General features: G+C 47.5%; 1 protein-coding gene across 13 annotated transcripts in view; it reads left to right on the top strand.

Moving 5' to 3' along the window:
• Positions 8132–21527, top strand: part of HVCN1 (hydrogen voltage gated channel 1) — a 37329-nt gene continuing 23933 nt past the window's right edge. For 2 of the 13 annotated variants that reach the window (XM_013982870.2, XM_021074357.1), the window contains exons 1-4: positions 8753–8807; positions 9196–9279; positions 9693–9849; positions 14399–14438. In XM_013982870.2, coding sequence (XP_013838324.1) covers positions 14418–14438 — 21 coding nt within the window. In that variant the 5' untranslated portion in view covers positions 8753–8807; positions 9196–9279; positions 9693–9849; positions 14399–14417. Of the gene's footprint in view, positions 8276–8421; positions 8691–8729; positions 9166–9195; positions 9280–9692; positions 9850–14398; positions 14439–21527 lie in introns of those variants that run through there. The other 11 variants (XM_001929463.5, XM_021074353.1, XM_021074359.1 and 8 more) reach the window with 10 other exon arrangements.

Genomic DNA, 21527 nt, shown 5'->3' with positions numbered 1-21527 from the left:
AGGGCTCAACCACACGGCCAAGAGTAGTTTCCATGAGTAACCAGCAGGTGGAACAAAGCAATGCTGCTAAATCTTCCAGTTTGAGGTTCTGCTTACCAAAGAGTCAAAATATTTCCAGTGCCTTCTGTCCTCTTCTTCCCAGTGTTAAAGTCTCACCCACTTCAATAGACAGGAAAGATTCCAGAGAATTGGAGAACCTGGACCTCCAAACCTTGGTACCCACCGCTCCTGGCACTGGTGGGAAAGGAGTCCATTGAGAAGCCTGCGTTTGGAGCATGGTTTGTGTTCCAGCTCTGCCTCTTACCTGCTGGGTGTCTTTGAAACTCACAGGGACAAGATGCTTAGCTGAGTAAAGGGGAGTTCCTACATTCCGTGCTAGGCCAGGGGGACAAAGGTGTGGGCCCTACCAGCCCACCCGATTTTGTCCCATTTCTCTACACCGTTTCGTGAGTGCTCATTCTTCCATGGATGAGTGCTGTGCGTGCCCCTCACCCCCCACACCTCCCTCCCCCTCTGCACTACTCAGCCCACTCCCATTAGTGTTTGACAACATTTACGCTTCTTTCCTTTTCCACTTACTCTCCTCTCGGTTCCCCAGACCCCCTGGGCTTTCCCTTTTACATCTCAGTTACTCTGCCTCCTTTGCAGCCTCTTCTCACCTGATCCATCTCTAGCTAAGTCCTGGGGCCCTTTGCGTACCCTTGGGGAGGTGGGGGAGGTCTCATCCTGGTCCATGGTTTTCAACACCAGCTGAGCGCCGATGACCTCCCCCCTTAAAGAAAAATCCCATGTTTTTTTCTCTATATTTAATGCTTTAATTTCGACAGATGTATGGGGTTGGCACGCTAAGCGATTCTGGCACTAACTGCCTGCAGATAGCACAGACCCCACAGGTTAAGGGCCCAGCCCCATTAATTATCCTCCCCTCTCCCCACCCCACCTCCACCCTTCAGACAACACTTGAGAAGGTCCAGGTCATCCCTTGTGTGTCTGACCAGCTATAAGTCAAAGTTCCTATGATTCCCACTTCACTCAATAATTTGGTGGAATGGGAGTTCCCGTCGTGGCGCAGTGGTGAACGGATCCGACTAGGAACCATGAGGTTGCGGGTTCGGTCCCTGCCCTTGCTCAGTGGGTTAATGATCCGGCGTTGCTGTGAGCTGTGGTGTAGGTCACAGACGCGGCTCGGATCCCGCATCCCGCGTTGCTGTGGCTCTGGCGTAGGCTGGCGGCTACGTCTCCGATTCGACCCCTAGCCTGGGAAACTCCATATGCCGCGGGAGTGGCCCAAGAAATGGCAAAAAGACAAAAAATAAATAAATTAATTAAAAAAATAAAATAAAATAATTCGCTGGAATGAAAATGGCCCACAGGACTCAAGAAAATGGTCTACTCTAAATTATAGTTCATGGAGTTCCCATTAAGGCTCAGTGGTAATGAACCCGACGAGTATCCATCAGGATATGGGTTCAATCCCTGGCCCTGCTTAGTAGATTAAGGATCAGCGTTGCTGTGAGCTGTGGAGTAGGTCACAGATGCAGTTCGCTTCCCACATTGCTGTGGCTGTGGTGTAGCCTGGCAGCTGCAGCTCCAATTCAACCCTTAACCTGGGAATTACATATTCTGTGAGTTTGTCCCTTAAAAAAAAAAAAAAAAAATTACATAAATGGATCCAACTCAGAAACAGCTGGAAGAGATGCATCCAGCAAAGTATTGGAGGATGGGACATGCAGCTTCAATGCCCTCTCCAGGCCCACCAGCCTCCCAGCACCTCCATGTGTTCACCAACTTGGAAGCTTGCTGAACCTCTTCAGTTAAGATTTTTAATTGCTTCAGGATGTAGGGTGTGATTGATTAAATCAACTGCACAGGAGGTTAACTCAGTCCCCTAGTCCCTCTCCTCTCCCCAGGGGAGGTGGGGGACTAAAACTTCTAACCCTCTAACCTCTTAGTTGGCTGCTACCCACCCACCCCCACCCCACCTCAACCATCCCCCCATTCTTAAGGGGCTTTCCAAAGTCACTTCATTAACATAAACTCAGTGTGGTTGAAAGGGGCTTGTTTTGAATGACAAGAGATGTTCCTTTAACCTTAATTACTGGAGCATTTCAGGAGCTGAAGACAAAACTAAATATTATAAGAAAAGATGTGCCTAGTGCTCTTATCACTTAGGAAAGTATAAGGGTTTTAGGAGCTCTGGCCAGGAACTCAGGGACAAAAACTAAAATATATATTTCTTCTTTCTCAAAATCACACCCTCAGTCTCTGCCAAGTTTTAGACTCAAATCCTACTGCCCTCTTGACACTGCTAGTTTGACAATACAAACCAAACATCACAAACAAGGAGGGGAGTTCTGTGGTGCAGCAGGTTAAGGATGTAGCATTGTCATTGCAGTGGTTTGGCAGTGGGTGGCGAGGATTCGATCCCTGGCCTTGGAATTTTTGCATGCCTCAGGTGCGGCCAAAACAAAACAAAAAAACCCCTAGGATGCTCCTTCACCTGTTCACCTTCCAGGCTTCTCCATCTCAGTGATGGCACCATTGTGCCTGCAGGGACTCCAGCCTCTTTCTCGCCCTTCAATCCTCATTTCCTCATCTGTTCAATCTCCCAGATGGATCCTGAATCCATGCACTTTGTTCCTTCCTTATTTGCAACATTCTAGTCCAGACCATTGCTCTTGCTCACCTGCACTTGCATTTTTGCCTTCCCTATTATCCAGTCCCCACCCAGCAACCAGAGTTATCTTTGTAAAATCAAACTATGTCAGTGGATGAAAGGATAAACAAAATGTAGGCTGCCCATACGATGGAGTATTCAGCCATGAAAGGAGTGAAGTAGTGACACAGGCTACAACATAGATGAACCTCAAAAACATGATGAATGAAACAAGCCAATCACAAAAGGCCACATAATGTATAATTCTGTCGATATAAAATGTCTAGAATAGACAAATCCATTGAGACAGAAAACAGATATAGAGATGGAAAGCAGATCAGTGGGTATAGGGCTGGAGGTAGGCAGGAAAAGAATGGGAAGTACTGCTTAGTGGTACAGGGTTTCTTTTTGAGATGATGAAAAAGTTCTTGAATAGTGATGGAGGCTTCACAACATTATGAATATACTAAATGCCACCAATTGTACACTTGATAGTGGTCAAAATAGTAAAGTTATGTTACATGCATTTAACCACAATTAAAAAAAAAAACACCAGGAGTTCCCGTCGTGGCTCAGTGGTTAACAAATCCGACTAGGAACCATGAGGTTGTGGGTTCGATCCCTGCCCTTGCTCAGTGGGTTAAGGATCCAGCATTGCCGTGAGCTGTGGTGTGGGTCGCAGACACGGCTCGGATCCCAAGTTGCTGTGGCTCTGGACCCCTAGTCTGCAAATCTCCATGTGCCACAGGAGCAGCCCTAGAAAAGGCAAAAAGATCAAGAAAAAAAAAAAATCAAACCATGACTCTTCCTCTGCTTAGAATTCTCATGGCTTCTTGCACTTTGAACTTTGGCCTTCCTGGTGGCCTCTGCCGTCTCTCTCTCCCTCCTACCATGTTTTGGTGATTCTGGTCTCCCTTTGTTTTCTCACCAGGCCGTGCAAGCTCTTTCCCACCTCAGGCCCTTTGCACATACTGTTTTCTCCACTTAGAAGGTTTTCTCTCTCTTCATGGTCACCTCTACATCAGGGTTCAGTATTAATGCAAATATCACAGAGAAGCCTTCTCCAACTATCCTACCTTGGTGGGCTTTACCTCTATCCCCACCACTACTCTTCTGTGTCATGACCTCCTAGTCATTTCTTTCATAATACCGTGATTTGGTCTTTATGTGTCTCCTTATAGACAGTAAGTTCAGTGAGAGGAGGTGGGACCTGTCTGTCTCATTCTCTCTATATTCCACATCTAGTGTCTAGCTGACACTCAGAAAGTATTTGCTAAATTAATGAGAGATCACCCAGCTAGCAAGGAAAGGGATGGAGGCAGGATTTAAATCCAAGTCTTTTTGATACCAACTCTTAGGCTCTTACTACACTTTTATGTGAGTCTGAACTATGAAGCAGAAGTATCAGGAGTTCCCACTGTGGAAACGGGTTAAGACTCCAACTGCAGTGGCTCTGGCTGCTGTGGAGCATCAGGTTCGATCTTGGCCTGGTGCAGTGGGTTGAAGGAACCAGGGTTGCCACAGTTGTGATATAGGTCACAGCTAGGGCTCAGATTCAGTCCCTGGCCCAGGAACTTGCATATGCCGTGGGTGCAGCCATTTAAAAATATATATATCAGAGAAGAGGTCAGAATTAGCCAGGACCTTTTAATGCAACTACATTATCATACTTAGGTACCCACATCTCTCACACATAGGTATCCTTGTGTGGCTGTCACTGCTTCGGATGAATCATATCTTCTGGAAAAGGAGCCTCTTGACCCAGGCAGCAGCTGTAACTCCGGGAAGTCCAAACAAGCCCCTGCCTTGGCTGTGATCTCATAGATTTCTCTCCCTCCTTTTTGTTTTCTTACATTCTCCTAGAGCCTGGCTTTTCCCCCAGGAAGGGCAAGTGATCAACTGCAGCAGCTGAAACTCTACCCTAGAGGAACCAAAACCAGCAGAGATAGTCATCTCTCTAGCAGCTAAAACCAGAACTGGCCACTATCCCTGCTCTTCTGGAGCGGTAGCAGGCCAGACCCAAAGCTTGGCGCTTCCTCAAAATGCTCCTTGGGCATCAAAAGGTAGTGTGCCCAGAAACCTCCTGGGACAATGACTGGCACTTACTTGAGCAAGCTGGCCTTATTGCTTGGTAAGAAGGTGAAGGATGGGGGTGCAGCAGGGACTCCTTTGTGAAAGAGAACTGTGTTGGTATTGCCCAAACCAGAGAACGTGTCTGCTCTTTAAAGCAGGAGTTCTCATCTCTTTTGTAACCTCAGTCTTCCTCTCAGGGTAGTGTTTAAATGTGTAAATATGGATGCATCACATTACAAAGCACCCCAGTTATCTTGAAACACAGTTATTATTTTTCTAACTGTGATAAAGTAATAGGTGAAGTTCTTTGTGAACACATTAAACTAGAAGAACTAAGAACCAGTTTAATGACTACTGTAATTTTTGAGTAGTGGTGAGTATATTTTGAGATAAACTATAAATACTATATTATAACGTGGAAACATCTGTGATTCTGACTGGCAACAAAGTCATGGGTGCTGCTAATACAACTGTGGTTTGTTACCTACGTTCATAACTGAAGGAAATGCTAAAATTCAGTTAGAGGTTATAACTGAAGTTATAAATTATGATGTAATTTTTCCCCAAGTTCATGGACCTCTTTGATTCTTTCTGTGGACTGCAGGTGACTCTGCCTAAAAACTGTTGACCTTACTTCCTCAACTGCTTAAATAGGAGCTCTCTGAGAACAGGGCTGCTCCTTCATCTAATGTTAACTATCTAGAAAGGGCCTGCCATACAATCGTATCCAATGCCAGTCTGTTGAGTCACTTGGATTTTCTAGGTGGATAGTCATATTGATTGCAAATATTAGTTTTTCTCTTTTCAATCTCTGTAACTTATGCACCTTTTTTTTTTTTTTTTTGTCTTTTCTTTTTTTCTTTTTCTTTGTCTTTTGTCTTTTTAGGGCCGCACCTGCAGCATATGGAATTTCCCAGGCTAGGAGCGGAATCAGAGCTACAGCTGCCGGCCTACACCACAGCCACAGCAATGCGGGATTCGAGCTGCGTCTGTGACCTACACCACAACTCATGGCAACACCAGATCTTAACCCACTGAGCAAGGCCAGGGATTGAACCCGTGTCCTCATGGATATTAGTTGTGTTCATTAACCGTTAAGCCATGACGGGAACTCCTGTTTTTCTTTTCTTATTGCATTAGCTGGGATCTTCAGTACAATGCCGATTAGAATAAGACATGGTGGGCACCCTTATTATGTTCAATACTCATTTGTTAATTTATGATGTTGCATAATTACATAATGGAATGTAAAGGACCTTCAATGTGCCAGACTCTCTGCTAAAGATGTTAACACAATTGAGATCTTTTGCTGTCCACTGTCTAGAAGTCAAAGTAGTAGAGGGATTCCCCTGAAGATAGCAGTATTGAGAATATTACTAAATTCTGACCAGCTCCCTCAGGATTCTAATTCCTAAAAACGTATGGAAATAAGTCCCTGCTGGTGGCCCCAGCCTCCGGGGCATAGGTAAGGTTGGCAGCTGCAGGCTTTCCCCAGAATACTACAGAGTGGGTCAACAAGGCAGCACATGGGAAGAATTGTGAGTGGTGCTTACAGCAGGAGTCAGCCAGAGGGTCAAGCCAGGAGCAGTGTTTGAGCCTCGCTTTGGTAGGATCTGTTGAGACCACCAGCTGTCTGAACTAAGCTTAAAAACTAGGGGAGTTCCCGTCGTGGCACAGTGGTTAACGAATCCGACTAGGAACCATGAGGTTGCGGGTTCGGTCCCTGCCCTTGCTCAGTGGGTTAACAATCTGGCGTTGCCGTGAGCTGTGGTGTAGGTTGCAGACGCGGCTCGGATCCTGCGTTGCTGTGGCTCTGGCGTAGGCCGGTGGCTACAGCTCCGATTCAACCCCTAGCCTGGGAACCTCCATATGCCGAGGGAGCGGCCCAAGAAATAGCAACAACAAAAAGAAAAAAGACAAAAAAAAAAAACAAAACAAAACAAAAAAAAACTAGAAGCAGAGCTAGTTGTTTTAACTAGCAGAGAGGGAGGGAGAGGGAGTGGGATGGGCTGGGAATCTGAGGTTAATAGATGCAAATTATTGCATTTGGAGTGGATAAGCAATGAGATCCTGCTGTATAGCAGAGGGAACTATATCTAATCACTTATGATGGAACATGATGGAGGAAAATGTGAGAAAAAGAATGACTATATATGTGGGACTGGGTCACTTTGCTGTATGGTAGGAACTGACAGAACACTGTAAACCAACTATAATGGAAAAACAAAACAAGAAACCAGCAGAGAGGATTGCAGCTTTGAGGTGGGCAGTTAGGTGAGGGGATATCTGTTGCCTCACCTGCTTCCCTTCCCCAGCCCTAAGGGAGTGAACACAGGGGAGGAACCAGGAAGAACAGTTTACACCTGCTCTCTACTCTGTCTAGCTGGCCCTAAGGGAGGAAGGGACTTTTGAATAAAATATAAGGTTGACGTTTAGAGTGGACTAGCCTATGCCTTAGGGACCAGAATGGGACTGTTGTAGTAACAAAATGTGATTCAGAAGCCAGATCAGACTGAAATGTTCTTAAGAAAGCCCACTACCCAGCAGGAGGCAGGAGGCAGGATTGGGAAGGGCATGCAGTAATGCAGTAGAAGCTAATGGAAACAATATCTCTGTGGTAGGCAGAATACCAGGCCCCCAGAAACAGTCAAGTCTGAATGTTCAGAACCTGTGAACATGCTACCTTACATGGCAAAAGGGACTTAGTGGGTGTGATTAAATCAGGATCTTGTGATGGGGAGAGTAACCTGGATTATCCAGGTGGGTCCAATATAATCACAAGGGTCTTTTAAGAGGGAGGGAGAAGGGTCCGCTATAGAGAAGGAGAGGGATGATGAAAGCAGGGGTTAGTGGGATTCTCCAGGAGCAGATGAATGAAGGCAATCTCTAGAAACTGGAAAAGGCAAGGAACAGGTTCCCCTGGAACCTCCAGAAGGAACACAGACCTCCCAACATCTTGATTTCAGTCCTCTGAGACGCCCTGGGCTTCTGGCCTCTTCTGCTTTGTTGTTTTAAGTGTTATTTTTGTGTTGTGTCAAGCCATTAGGGTTGTGGTAACTTGTTAGAGCAGCCACAGAAAACGAATACAACTCCAAGGAGGTGAGATCCCACCCCACCCCCACCCCCCACCCCACCCCCAACTAAACCGGAAGAAGCAGGAGGTGTGTAGAAAGAGATGGCTTCTGCCCTTGGAAGCCTGGTTCGAATTGTCTTTCCGGGAAGATGGAGGCTAACGGAATAACTGATTCCAGTGTGAACAGTGCCAGAAATAAGGCATGGACAGAATGCTGGGGACACCTGGGCAAGGGAGGGCCCACAGGGGAAGGGACATTACCGCTGGGCCTAGGGGCTGAGCAAGGGTGTGCTCCACCTCCGGGCAGGAAGGCTCCTCCCTTGCGCCAACACCAGCCCTGCAGCGGGGCAGCCCCTCTTCATCTCATCCCCCACCCCACTCAGGGGCATCCTCACAGCTTCCATGCTGGCCACCCCTTTAAGGCCTTCTGCCCATCCTCCACCCTCTGCGTGCAGATACTGTGCAGAAGACAAGTAAGGTCATCCAGGGCCACCCTGAAGTCATCAGGAGTTGGCCGGGGGTGGGGGTCGGGGGTGGCAGGGATGGGGGTTGCGGGGATCAGGAGCCAGCCCTGCGGTCCCAGTGTGGGGTGGGGAGGAGGGACCCGCCGCCAATACATCCCCTTGGAGGAAGGAAGTGGTTCCCTCCTCCAACCCCTTCCCTTAGGGTCGCCTGAGCCCGGATTCTCGTGATTCGCGATTGGCTTCCACCCGTGAGACCTTTGTCCATCTGCCCGACTGCTGGAGGTCTAGTTCAGGCTGGGGCCTGCGGAGCGGAAGGGGGCCGGGTCGGGGGAAGCCAGAGATCAACAGGCAGACTGACAGACAAGCAGCAACGAGGGCAAGGGGTCGAGACACGAGCCAGAGCCCGAGACCAGTCGCCGACCGAGTTAGAGGGCGGCCAGCCGGGAGGGGGCGGGAGGAAGTGGCGGGCGGGGCGGCGGGGCGGCGGGGCGGGCGCCCAGCTCGCAGTTGCTGCGGTGGCCGCGGGCGGGCCGGGCGCAGGGTAAGTGCTCCGGGGCCGGTCTGGGGCGCGCTGCCCTTCTCCGAGTGCTCCCAGCCGGAGCCTGCCGGGCACCCCGGATCCCAGGCGGCCCCGGTTGTCCTTGGCTCCAGCGTATCCCAGCTTGGGCCCACGCTGGCGGGCGGTGATAGCCCGGGGCCCCCTGCCTGGCCCAGGGGCACTAGAGTCCAGCGGAGAGGGCGGGCAGGAGACAGCTCGCACTGAGCCTGATGGGGGAACCCCCCTCTACTTTCTCCCCTCTAAAACGGGGGTGTTGATAAGAACTACCCTTTTGCATGGCGTGCTTACCTGGCCCAGGTTTCACTTCATCCCATGCTGTGTAGCAGCCGCAACAGGTGAGGTAGGTACCATCCTCGTCTCCCTCTTACAGGTGAAGAAACCAAGACTCAGAGCCCAAGCTACTCGCCAGGGTCACACACACAGCCCTAAGGAGGCAGAGCCAGAACTCGCCCAGGTGGGTGTGACCCCCTTCTTGCGCTCATTCATCGAGCCTGCCCTGCCCCATCCTGCACCCCTGGGGGAACCACAGGGAGAAGGCAGTGCTGGAAGTAGGGGAGGAGGCTGAGGTGAGCCAGCCTGCTCATCCCTGCAGGAGGAACCTCCAGGGTAGCAAAGCCTTAGCCTGGGTAAGAGGTGCCAAGGAACAAGAACAGTGGGTGGGGGCCAGGTTAAACTCCAGGAACAGAGAGGGGACAGCAGTGCAGCCTCAGGCCAGGAACTCCCAGGTCTGTACCCAGCACCCCTGCTGGGCTCAAGGGGCTCCTGCCAACTTAGCTGTAGAGCTTCCATTCTCCGTGCCTCAGTTTCCTCCTCTGTTTCCTTTGCTTATCCTTAACCTCGGGGTTAAGCATGGTACCTGCCTCACAGGATTGCTGGGATTAAATGAGATGGTGGATGTCAAGGCTTAGCCCAGTACCTGGCCCAAGCTGTGCCCTCCTCAACCTGCTTCTGCAACTGGTCAGTCAGCACTATCTGAGATCTGCGGTATTTCTGACAGCCCCACCAGCAGCTGGAAGCTTCTTGAGTAAGACCAAGGCTGGGGCTGGCAACACCTCCCTCTCTGACTTGGAGGGGAAGCCTGATGGGGTAGGGTTTTGAAAATCCTTGAGCTGAGGCTTGCATAATTCCAGAATTACCCTGCAGCCTCAAGGCCCTCCCCCACCAATGGTTTAGCAAGAAGGAGGAAACTTAGTGTATTCTTGCTCCAATACCTGCTCCTCTCTGTGTCCCCCATGTCTCGGGCAGCAAGTTCTACCCCTCGGCATATTCTGAATCTGGTCACTCCTCTGCATCCCCAGCTCGATCCCCCAGATCTTCAGCACTGTCCACCAAGCTCTCTACACAGCCAGGCCCTGATTGGTTCCTGATTCTTCTGTGTCCCTTCTCATCCCACTGCTCACTGCAGCCACACTGAGCTCCTCCTTCTAATCTGGACTAAATTCTCTGCACTCTCAGGGCCTGTGCACTTCCTTCTCCTGGGAACCCTCTTCCCTGCCATCTTCTTGTGATCTACCTCCTTGCAATTCAGAGACCACTGCAAAAGTCACCTACCCAGAAGCCTTCCCTGACCACTGACCACCACTGCCCCACCCCACTCCACCTTCAGGAGCCAACTCTTGCCAGCCTTCTACTGCATTACTGTTTTTCCTTCCAGGCTTCAGCCCTGGGTGATGTTACCTTGCTTGTGTGTTTCCTGGATAAAATGTCACCCTACCAGGGTCCAGACCTTCTTCTTGCCTCTTCACTTTGGAGTCTCCAGAACTCAGCACCATGCCTTGCACAGAGTAAAAATCTGATAATTTTGTGCAGTTGCAAGCATTGCACACAATCATCAGAGTTGTGCTTCTCATTGCTTAACAGCAGTCTTCTTACATTTCTACATAGACCTCAGAATTGCCATTTCTCCCACTGCCTTCCTCAGCTTTTCCCTAAACTGAGGCTTATAGGCTCTTTCCAGGTTCTAGCCATAATATCCAACTTTGCTTTAAACATTGTGGTCCAAATGGCACTTTTTTTTTTTTTTTTTTTGCCTTCAAATTTTTTTTTTTTTTTTTTTTTTGAGTTATAGGTCCCAAACTGATGTGTTCATATCAAGGGTATGATCATCCTAAAGGCACATGCCACTTATTACCAGATGGCTGTTTAAAAAAATTATCCCCAGCGATGTGTGCAGGTTTTCCTACAGCCCCGCAAGCATTAGGGTTTTTTTTTTTTTTTTCCATTTTTGTTTTGTCTAGTTTAATGAGGAGGTCATGGCAGGTTTAAATTTTCCGTTGCTTAAATTAGTGAATCTGGGTGTTTCTCTATGCATGTGCTAGTTCTGTTTCCTGTCTTGTGGAGGAAGGAAATCTCCAGGGCACTTTAATTTTTCCCTTCACCTTCACTTGTGGTGATGGCTCCACCTGAGCCCATCTCATGAGAGCAGGGTGAGGGCCCCCAGGGACCAGAACAGGAACACACCCAGGTGAACTCTACTGGTAGCAGAAGCTGCTCTGCCAGTCAACCAGCAAGAAACTCTGATGAGAGTCCCTTGTGCCCTGAGCATGGTACTGTGGAGAGAGAACTTTTTGTCTTAAAGCCTTTGTGAATTTTTTTTTCAAAGTGGTATATTTTTTAAATTAGAAAAGTAAAACATGTTATATAAGGTTCTTCATTGGAACATTGGGGCAGCAAAAGATGGGAAGCAATGTAAGTGTTGATCACCAATGGGACTACACACATTCCCTCAGGGGAATCCTGTGCAGTCATTCCAAAGGGTGCACTTGATCTTGAGCGCACTGCTGTAGGATGATCTCTGGGATATGGTATTAGCCTCCCATGGCTGCTGTAACAAATGACCCCAAATCTGGTGGCTTAAAACAACATAAATTTATCACCTTACAGTTCCAGAAGTCACATGCCCAAGTCAGTTTGGCACGCCAAGATCACGGTTTTGGCGGGGCTGTATTGCTTCTGGAGCCTTGAGGAGAGAATCTCTTTCCTTGCCTTTACCAGCTTCTAGAGGCTGCCCTCATTTTTTGGATCATCCCCCCATCCTCAAGATCAGCATAACATCTATCAAGACAGCATAACATCTTCAGATCTCTGACTCCAGTCTCTGTTTCTGTAGTCATATATCCTATTCTTCTGATTCTCTTGATCTGCTTGCCAAGACCCTTCTGATTACACTGTGCCCACCTGGCCCACCCCCGATCTTGGCGTCCTTAACCACACCTGCAAAGTTCCTTTTGCCATGCAAAAAGACATATTCATAGCTTCTGGGATTAGGTTGTGTGCATCTTTGGGGAAACTTTATACAGCCTACCACACTCTAAAGGGAAGTAACAAGGTTGAGAGCAGTGTGAGGGCTCACGTTCATTGAAGGGGGAAAAAAAGAAAGAATAAATTTGGGAGGACATAGAATATCCCTGAAGGCTACGTGGGAAACTGGTAGGAGAGGCTGTTTCTGGGAAGACCAGGAGTAGAAAGAAGACTTGTTGTAGTATATCTCTTTATCTTATTTAAATTTTTTACTACATATGTCGCCTATGTTAAAAATAAGTTTTCAGAAGTAACACACAGTCATTATAAAAGTTGAGACTTTTCAGAAGCCAAGAACAAGAAAACACCCACCCCATCCTCAAATCACTCCCATTTTCTCCAACAATTACCACTGTGAAGAGTTTGGCCATATCCTTACAGACTTTTTAAAAATGCATGTACAGTTTTTTTTACATAGATGTGAGCATGCTGTACACACTGTGCTCTGTGATGGGGGCTTAGGATAGGATTCACATCCTTGCTCATGCTCAGGGGATTTAGCAGCCCTGGCATCTCTCAGTGCTCAGCTGTATCTGAACTGACTCAACCAGACCCCTGTGGGTAGACATTTAGATTCTCTGCCGCTTTCCAGAGCAATCTCAACAATAGCATATGCCTGTCTGGTTCTTTGTAATTGGAGTGAAATTCACATAACATAAAGTTAACTTTTTTTTTCTTTTTTTTTTTTTTTGTCTTTTTAGGTCTGCACCCGCAGCATATGGAAGTTCCCAGGCTAGGGGTTGGATCAGAGCTGTAGCTGCCGACCTACACCACAGCCACAGCAATGCCGGATCTGAGCCACATCTGCAAACTACACTGCAGCGCACAGCAACACCAGATCCTTAACCCACTGAGGGAGGCCAGGGATCAAACTCCAGTCCTCATGGATACTAGTCGAGTTTGTTACTGCTGAGCCACAATGGGAACTTCCAAGTTAACTTTTCTTAAATTACCTTTATCTTTCTTTTTTTAGAGTTGCACCTGTGGCATATGGAAGTTCCCCAGGCCAGGGGTCTAACTGGAGCTGCAGCTGCAGGCCTATGCCACAGCCACAGCAACGCCTGACCTGAGCCGCATCTGAGACCTATGTCACAGCTTGTAGCAATGCTGGATCCTTAACCCAGTGAGCAAGGCCAGGGGTTGAACCCATATCCTCATGGATACTAGTTGGGTTCTTACCTGCTGAGCCACCGTGAGAACTCCTTTAATTGACTTTTTTTTTTTTTTGTCCTTTTGCCATTTCTTAGGCTGCTCCCACAGCATATGGAGAGTCCCAAGCTAGGGGTCAAATCGGAGCTGTAGCCCACCGGCCTACGCCAGAACCACATCTGCAACCTACACCACAGCTCACAGATCCTTAACCCACTGAGGGAGGCCAGGGAACAAACCCGCAACCTCATGGTTCCTAGTCGGATTCATTAACCACTGAGCCACAATGGGAACTCCTCCTTTAATTAACTTTTAAACTGAGTGATTCAGTGTCATATAATACATTACTGATGTGGTGCAGCCACTACCTCTATCTAGTTTTGGAACATCTTTATCACCTCAAAAGGAAACCCTGTCCCTTTAGCCAGTGCCTCCCTGTCCCCCTCCCCCCAGTGCCTAGGCCACCAGTCTGCGCTCTCTCTGCACAGATTTGCATATTCTGGATATTACACATCAATGGAACCATGTAATATGTGACATTTTGTGACCGGCCTCTTTCACTAGCATAATATTTTAGAGGTTCATTTATGTTGTAGTTTGTATCAATACTTCATATCTTTTTCATTGAACAATTGACATAGAAGATTCATTTCAGTGTACAGAATAATAATTGGATATTTGTATATGTAATACAAAAGTATTTAATTTCTGAAGTTCCCACAGTGGCGCAACAAGATTGGCGGTGTCTTGGGAGCTCTGGGATTCAGGTTCGATCCCTGGCCCAGTGCAGTGGACTAAAAGGATCTGGCATTGCCACAGCTGTGGCTTAGGTCACAACTGTGGCTTGGATCTTATACCTGGCCCGGGAATTCCATATGTATTTCATTTCTTTTTATTCCATTGTATGGATGTTTATCCACTCATACATTAATGGACATGAGTTGTTTCCACTTGGCTATCAGATTCATGTACATGTATTTGTTTCAAAGCCTGTTTTCAGCTCTTTTGAGTATATCCTCTATATGCTTTGAGCTTTATCATTTACTACTTAAGCAAGTTAAAAATAATTTGTAAGAAACTGTTGCGGGATGACAGATCCGGACAAGTGTTTTCTTATTTTCCAGACCCAGAGACGACAGGAAAATGGCCACCTGGGATGAAAAGGTAAATTGGTTCTGGTGGACTAGCAGTGTTAAGGGATCTCCCAGCCTTGAGAAGATAGAATTCTAACAGGGTAGAGGAAAACATCTGTTCAGGGTGTTCCTGCAGTGCCAAAGTGTTTAAAGTCACAAAGGTAAAATCTTTGAAGGATTCAAGATAGCTTGATAATCGGAAACAGATCGTTCAAAGCCCAGCTTTGCATTTTTTAATGGCCCCCAGTCATCTGGCCAGGCCCTTGACCTCCCTGAGCCTCAGTTACCTTGTCTGGAAAATGGGGTAAAGTTACTTACCACTGCCCCCCCCCCCCCGCCCCAGTTCCTAAAGGCTCGGGAGCAGTCGAGGAGACAATGGTTTCAGAATGCTAGGCCAATACTTCTCCCAACTACCGGGCACAAAGAAGTAAAGCTACTTGCTCAAGATCACACAGCTAGGAAGTGGCGAAAGGGATTTCAACCTGGCCGGATACCAGAGCAAATGCTCTGCATTCTGTATTGTGTGGCCATCCCGAGCAGGACTCATGCATTTGATCCTTGGTATGTATCTAGGGTGCAGGTTTGTAAGATCTGGGGAGACACTGGTTGTGAAGGGTGGGACTTGGTGGAGAGGAAGTGTTGGTTTTCATTCCAGCTGTTCACCTGGAGGTTCTGGGGGCCTGGCCAGGCAGAGCTGTGAGGGCAGTGCCAGGAGCTCGGGGTAGCAGCAGAGTGGTGGGGGCAGAGTCCGAGAAGCAAGTATGAGTCAGCAGGACCCTGGAATGATGATGGTGGTGGTGGTGATCTTGGCATTTCACCAGATTGCTGGCCCCTTTCATTGTCAGCGTATTTCTGATTTACAGCTGTCTACAGTGTGGGAGGGGAAAGAGGCCAGTGACACAACATGCTCACAATCTGATTTCAGAAATGTTGAAATATGGAGAAATGTTCATCTTTACATTAATGAAATATGATGGCCTTTCCAGCAGAGGGATGACAATCCCCACCATGTAGAGTTGTGACAGTTCCTGATAAGATATGGGAAGCTTAGTGCCTGCCACCCAGGAACAGGGGTCTGTGAGTTCCAGTTACCATTAATACTCACAGAAAGGCAGATGGAGTAGTTTCCTTCATTTATAGCTTCCTATCAGGCAAACCAAAAAAGCACAAGTGGAAGTGCTCACTGGTTGTTATGCTGTGGTGAAACCGGCTCACTCCTACATCTCACAAGGGGCTGGATCAACCCATATGACTATACTGGAAAAAAACTTGCCAGGGTGTATCAGGAATCATGAAAACGGTCTTAGTCAAACCTGGTCATTTCAGTTATGGGAAAGGAAACAACCCATAAAAAGGGAAAAGTAGGAGTTCCCGCTATGGCACAGCAGGTTAAAGATCCGATGTTGTCTCTGTGGCAATGAGGGTTAATTCCCTGGCCTGGAGCACTGGGTTAAAGGATCCAGAGTTGCCGCAACTGTAGCATAGGTTGTGGCTGCAGCTTGGATTCGATCCCTTGTGTAGGAATTTCCATATGCCACAGGTGTGGCCAAAAAAGGAAAAAAACAACAGAAAAAGTATAATTTACGGCACAATCCAGAAACACAAATTTATGCATTTCTTAGCATGTAAGATGCCATTGATTGTAGATACACCATTATTTTATGTGCTATAAAGAAGAAAAAGTGCTGCCATTTACTGTGATATAATGTGTCACAACACTGACAATGGTCAGTTGTAAGACAGATTTCAGAAATGTTAAAATGTGAGAAAATGTGGCCCTAGAATTGGTGACAAGGTACTAAAAATGAACGAGGAGTTCCTGCTGTGGAACATTGGGTTAAGAATCTGACTGCACTTGTTTGGGTCTCTGTGGAGGCCTGGGTTGATCCCTGGCCCACGAACTTCCATATGCCAGAGGTGTGGCCATAAAATTAAAAAAAAAAAAAAAAAAAGGCATCGACTCTTTGGTAAAATTCTTGGCCATTAAAAAGCATAAATCTAGGCGTTTCCATAGTGGCTCAGTGGTTAACGAATTCGACTAGGAAGCATGAGGTTGCGGGTTCGATCCCTGGCCTTGCTCAGTGGGTTAAGGATCCGGTGTTGCCGTGAGCTGTGGTGTAGGTTGCAGACGCGGCTCGGATCCCACATTGCTGTGGCTGTGGCGTAGGCTGGTGGCTATGGCTCTGATTCGACCCCTACCCTGGGAACCTCCATATGCCATGAGAGCGGCCCAAGAAAATGGCAAAAAGACAAAAAAAAAAAAAAAAAAAAGCATAAATCTAAACCAACTATAATGGAAAAAATAAAAATCATTTTAAAAAAGGCATAACAAATGTATATAATTAGTGGGGAAAAAATAAGATACAGCATTGTCTGTAGTTTTTTACTATAATTGTAAAAGAGAGATGAGTAGATAGTAGATAAATTTGGTGTGTTGGGATTATTATGAGTTGATTTCCTTTTGCTCATGGTTTCATAGTAATACTGAGAGAAATTGATCTGGGAAAAATGTCTGCTCATTAGGGTGAATGATAGCAGATAAAGTTGGGGCTCTAGGAGTGGCACAGCAGAAACGAATCTGACTAGGAACCATGAGGTTTCGGGTTCAATCCCTAGCCTCGTTCAGTGGGTTAAGGATTTGGCATTGCCGTGAGCTGTGGTGTAAGTCACAGACGTGGCTTGGCTCTGGAGTTGCTATGGCTGTGGTGTAGGCCGGCAGCTACAGCTCTGATTAGACCCCTAGGCTGGGAACCTCCATATGCCTCGGGTGTGGCCCTAAAAAGACAAAAGACAATTAAAAAAAAAAGTTTGGGGCTCCAGGAGCATTGGCAGGTCTGGCTGCCGGGACGAGTGGCAGGTGTGAGGTCATGCAAACCTTGGGAAAAGCAGAGTGTTGGCATGCAGAACCAAGGACACACCTCAGGGGTCTCTGGGGGCCAGTACAAGGGGTGGCCCCAGCGGCACTGCTGGGGAGCTGCGGAAGGTTGTGCCAGGACTACTTGTAGCAAATAAGCCTCTTAGTAATTCAAAGAACAAGTTCCTTTTAATAATTTACCATGGTGGAGTTAATTATGTTTTTAAAAAAATGCTTTAATAGGATTTAATTGTCCAGCTCCTCTACTTTGAGGCAGGAAAACAGCTGTGCTGTAAGAGAAGTTGGTGGGGTTCAGACCTGATTTGCTATAGCAGGCTCTGCTGAGAGGCCCCAGAAAGCTCTGGACCCCTGCCTTCCTCAGAGTCCCTCTCTGCCCGTTCCCACCTCTCTGAGCCTCTACTTTCCTCTTCTATAAAATGGGAGCAATGAGGATTAAACAAGATAGTGCATGAAAGCACTTAATAGGGGGCCGGGCTATAGCAAACATTTGAAACACAGGAACTGTTGACACCATTATAAGGATAAATTGGCTTTTCAACCTGTCAGCTGACCTGTCCTCATCAGGTGATTGCATGTCACCAGCCACATGGGGGAACTTAGTTGCCAGGTGTGCTTAGAAATCCTTGTGGCACTTTGGTACTTTTCTCACAAGGTGTTTGCAGGCTCCGGGTTCATTTACAATGTTGGTTCTTTTAAAAAAATTTTTTTTTATTATAGACGATATACAGTGTTCTTTCAATTTCTGCTGTACAGCAAAGTGACCCAGTCATACATATATATACATTCTTTTTCTCATATTCTATCATATTCTGTCACAAGTGATTAGATATAGTTCCCTGTGCTGTACATAGGACCTCAGTGCTTATCTATTCTAGATAGAATAGTTTGCATCTACTAACCCCAAACTCCCTGTCCATCCCACTCCCTCCCCTTCCTCCTTGGCAACCACAAGTCTGTTCTCTATGTCTGGGAGTTTGTTTCTGTTCTGTAGATAGGTTCATCTGTACCATATTTTAGATTCCACATGTAAGTGATATAATATGGTATCTGTCTTTCTCTTTCTTACTTCACTTAATATGACAGTCTCTAGTTCCATCCATGTTGCTGCAAATGGCATTATTTTGTTCTCTTTTATGGCTAAGTAGTATTCCATTGTGTATATGTACCATATCTTCTTAACCCATTCATGATGGTGGTTCTTGACCTTGGCTGCATATTGGAGATCTCAACACCCGGGCCACCCCCAGACCAACTGAATCACAATCCTGAGGCCTGGGATCCAGACACTGGTTTTTTTTTTTGTTTTTTTGTTTTTTGTTTGTTTTTTAAAGCTTCCACGTAGTTCCATTGTGCAGCCAGGGCTGAGAGCCATTGGTTAAACCATGGCTAATCAAGGCCTCCTTCCAAGGACTGCATCACAGTGGCGGCAGGAAAAAGGGGATCCCTGAACTCTTATTTATCCTGTCTTTTCCATGGCTGAAGCATCACTAAGGTATTGGAGGAAGGGGGTGGCCCAGATGACTCAGTCATACTGGTGATAGGTCCTAATTTCTAGCTGGGTAACTATATCTTTTTTTCTTTCTATGCTTTCATAACACAAATAGCAGCATGATTTATGCTTTCCAGTTAGCATGAGCGAATCACAGACTTCAGGCAGGATTATCTCCTCTCTGACCATCATCCTCTCCCTCCCACCATACCCATGTCTTTCCACATCAGCCCATTGATGACTCCTGAAACGCACTAATGGGCTGCAGTCAGCCTTTTGAGAAATAGAATAAAGTGGAAAACACAAGTCTCTCATGTATGATCTTTAGTGTTTGTCATATATATATATATGTCAGTGTGTACTAAGATCCAGGGTATAAAATAGGTTTCTTTCTGAGTAACACTCAGAAAACTGAACTCCCCACTGAGTGTTAGCCTTCACAGCAGTGAGCCGGGTCCAGGGCAGTGGTGGAAGAGGTCATTTGTGTAGTGGGAGGAGGGGGCTCTGGGCCACCAAGCCTAGGTTGGAATCTGAGCTCTGCTTCTCACAGGCTGTGTGACCTGGAGCAAGTTGCTTGGCCTCTCTGTTCCCAGGTTCCTTACCTGTGAATGCAGAGGATTCAGGTCCCCTACCCCCACCCCACCATGGAGTTGTTGCCATGTGTTAGAAAGGACATTTGCACAAAGCTTGAAAAATGGCAGGTGCTCTGGGGCTACAGAGCTCTACAGTTTGCACTACCTTAAATATTATTTCTCACATTGTCTCTGCCTCATGATCCCTCTTGCCATCATGGCAGGAGGGATTTCAACCCTATAGGGGAAGGAGAGAAAAGCTGGAGACTGCCTCTCTGGGAGAACCTGGGCTGCCAGTCAGGCTCCTCAGGCTATAAGCAACCCCCCTCCTCAACAGAGCTGATCAGCCATGGCGGTGGTTATTTTTGTGAACCTCAAACTTCCTCCCCACCCTAGGGAAGGAAAAGCTGCTACGCTTATTTAAAGACTTCCCTGATTTTAAAAATAGGCATTCCTCAGAACACAAATCCCTGGGGGCTGGGTATGTGAGCCCCTGGGGTGCATGAGACCTCCCCAGGGGGAGAGATTTGCTCGAGGGATTCATTCTACCCTCCAGATATGTTGAATGGGAACCTGCAGTCTTCCAGGAGCAAAGGTTGCAGAGGATGTGGCATGAGCCGGAACCCACCCACCCACCTATTCTCTGCCCTGATAGGGGAGTGGAGGAGGCAACAGACTCTGCTACGCCAGCAGGTGGATCTGTCTCTGCTGGGAGGAGTGTGGGCCATGCATGAGTGCAAAAGGGGAGGTACACGGTCAGCTTCCTGGAGCTGGGATGCTCTAGGGAGACTCCTGAAAGAGGAAAAGAAAAATGACAAGGTAGAAGAGGAGTGGGCATTCCAGACAGAGGAAACCACAAGTGCAAAGGCCCTGTGGTGGAAGGAACCTGTTGAGTGAGAAGGGCTGAGTGGAGACAGTGTGGCCAGAGCAGAGAAACTGGTGACAGGTAAGACTGCATAGGCAGACAGAGGCCACAGTGTGCAGAATGGGGGTGGGTCCTGGAAGGCACTTGGGTCTTTTTTTTTAAGAGCAGTGGGAAGCCAAAGAAGAATTTTAAATAATGGAGTGCATGAAGGGTCCCTAAGCACACCCCAGGTTCAGCAATTCACTGGGAGGCCTCAAAGGACTCAGCACACAGTGCTACTCATGGCTAAGATTTTTACAGAAAAATCAGCAAAGGGAAAAGGTGCATGAGGTGAAGTTCAGGGGAAACCAGGCACAAGCCTCCAGAGTGTGTTTCCAGCAGAGTCACACAGGACTTGCTTAATTCCTCCAGGAGCAAGTTGTGAAACACATGTGAAATGTTGTCTACTAGGAGAACTTCTTAGAGACCCAGGTTTTTTTGTTTATTTGTTTTTGTTTTGTCTTTTTGCCTTTTCTAGGGCCTCTCCTGCGGCCTATGGAGGTTCCCAGGCCAGGGGTCTAATCGGAGCTGTAGCCACCAGCCTAAGCCACAGCTACAGCAACTCGGAATCTGAGCCACGTCCGCAACCTACACCACAGCTCACGGCAATCCCAGATCCTTAACCCACCGAGCAAGGCCAAAGATTGAACCCTCAACCTCATGGTTCCTAGTTGGATTCGTTAACCACTAAGCCACAACGGGAACTCCAAGACCCAGATTTTCATTTGGGGGCTGGTCGCATGGGTACCTTCCAGTCTCCCAAAATTCCTGACAACGCAGAGGAAAGCAAGTATTCAACATAAGGCACATTGTCTTTACAAACAGTCTGGGCACAGCGAGCTGTTCTTACCAGGTGGGAACCCTCCAGAAATCCAAGCTCCCAGGTTCCAGCCAGGGGCCAAGCAGACCATTCAAAGGGCAACAGCCTCAGGCTTTTTCTGCACAGGGAGAGACATGATTAGGTTTAGAGAAGTGCTCTCAGGCTGCTGATGAGAATGAAAGAGTGATGGGGAGAACGGTGAGGAGCTGGTACATCCTCCAGGTAAAAGGTGGGGGATGGCTCAGGGAGGTTGCGGAAGATGGGGTGAAGTAGGTGATGGATTCAAGGGTCATTTGGAGGCTAAAATCCATAGGGCTTAGTGACAGGTGGGCTATGGGGAGGGAAGAGAAGACAGGGATTGGAGACAACTTCTCTGACCCTGAGTGTGTCATAAGACCCCCCCTGGACCAGAAGACAAGAGACCCAGGTGCGAGTCCATGGACTGTCTGCTGGGTGGTGG

The sequence above is a fragment of the Sus scrofa genome, chromosome 14, assembly GCF_000003025.6.
Source record: "Sus scrofa isolate TJ Tabasco breed Duroc chromosome 14, Sscrofa11.1, whole genome shotgun sequence".
Classification (NCBI taxonomy): Eukaryota; Metazoa; Chordata; class Mammalia; order Artiodactyla; family Suidae; genus Sus; species Sus scrofa.
The sequence above is the reverse complement of the archived record's forward strand: the minus strand, read 5'-3'. Positions and strand labels throughout refer to the sequence as shown.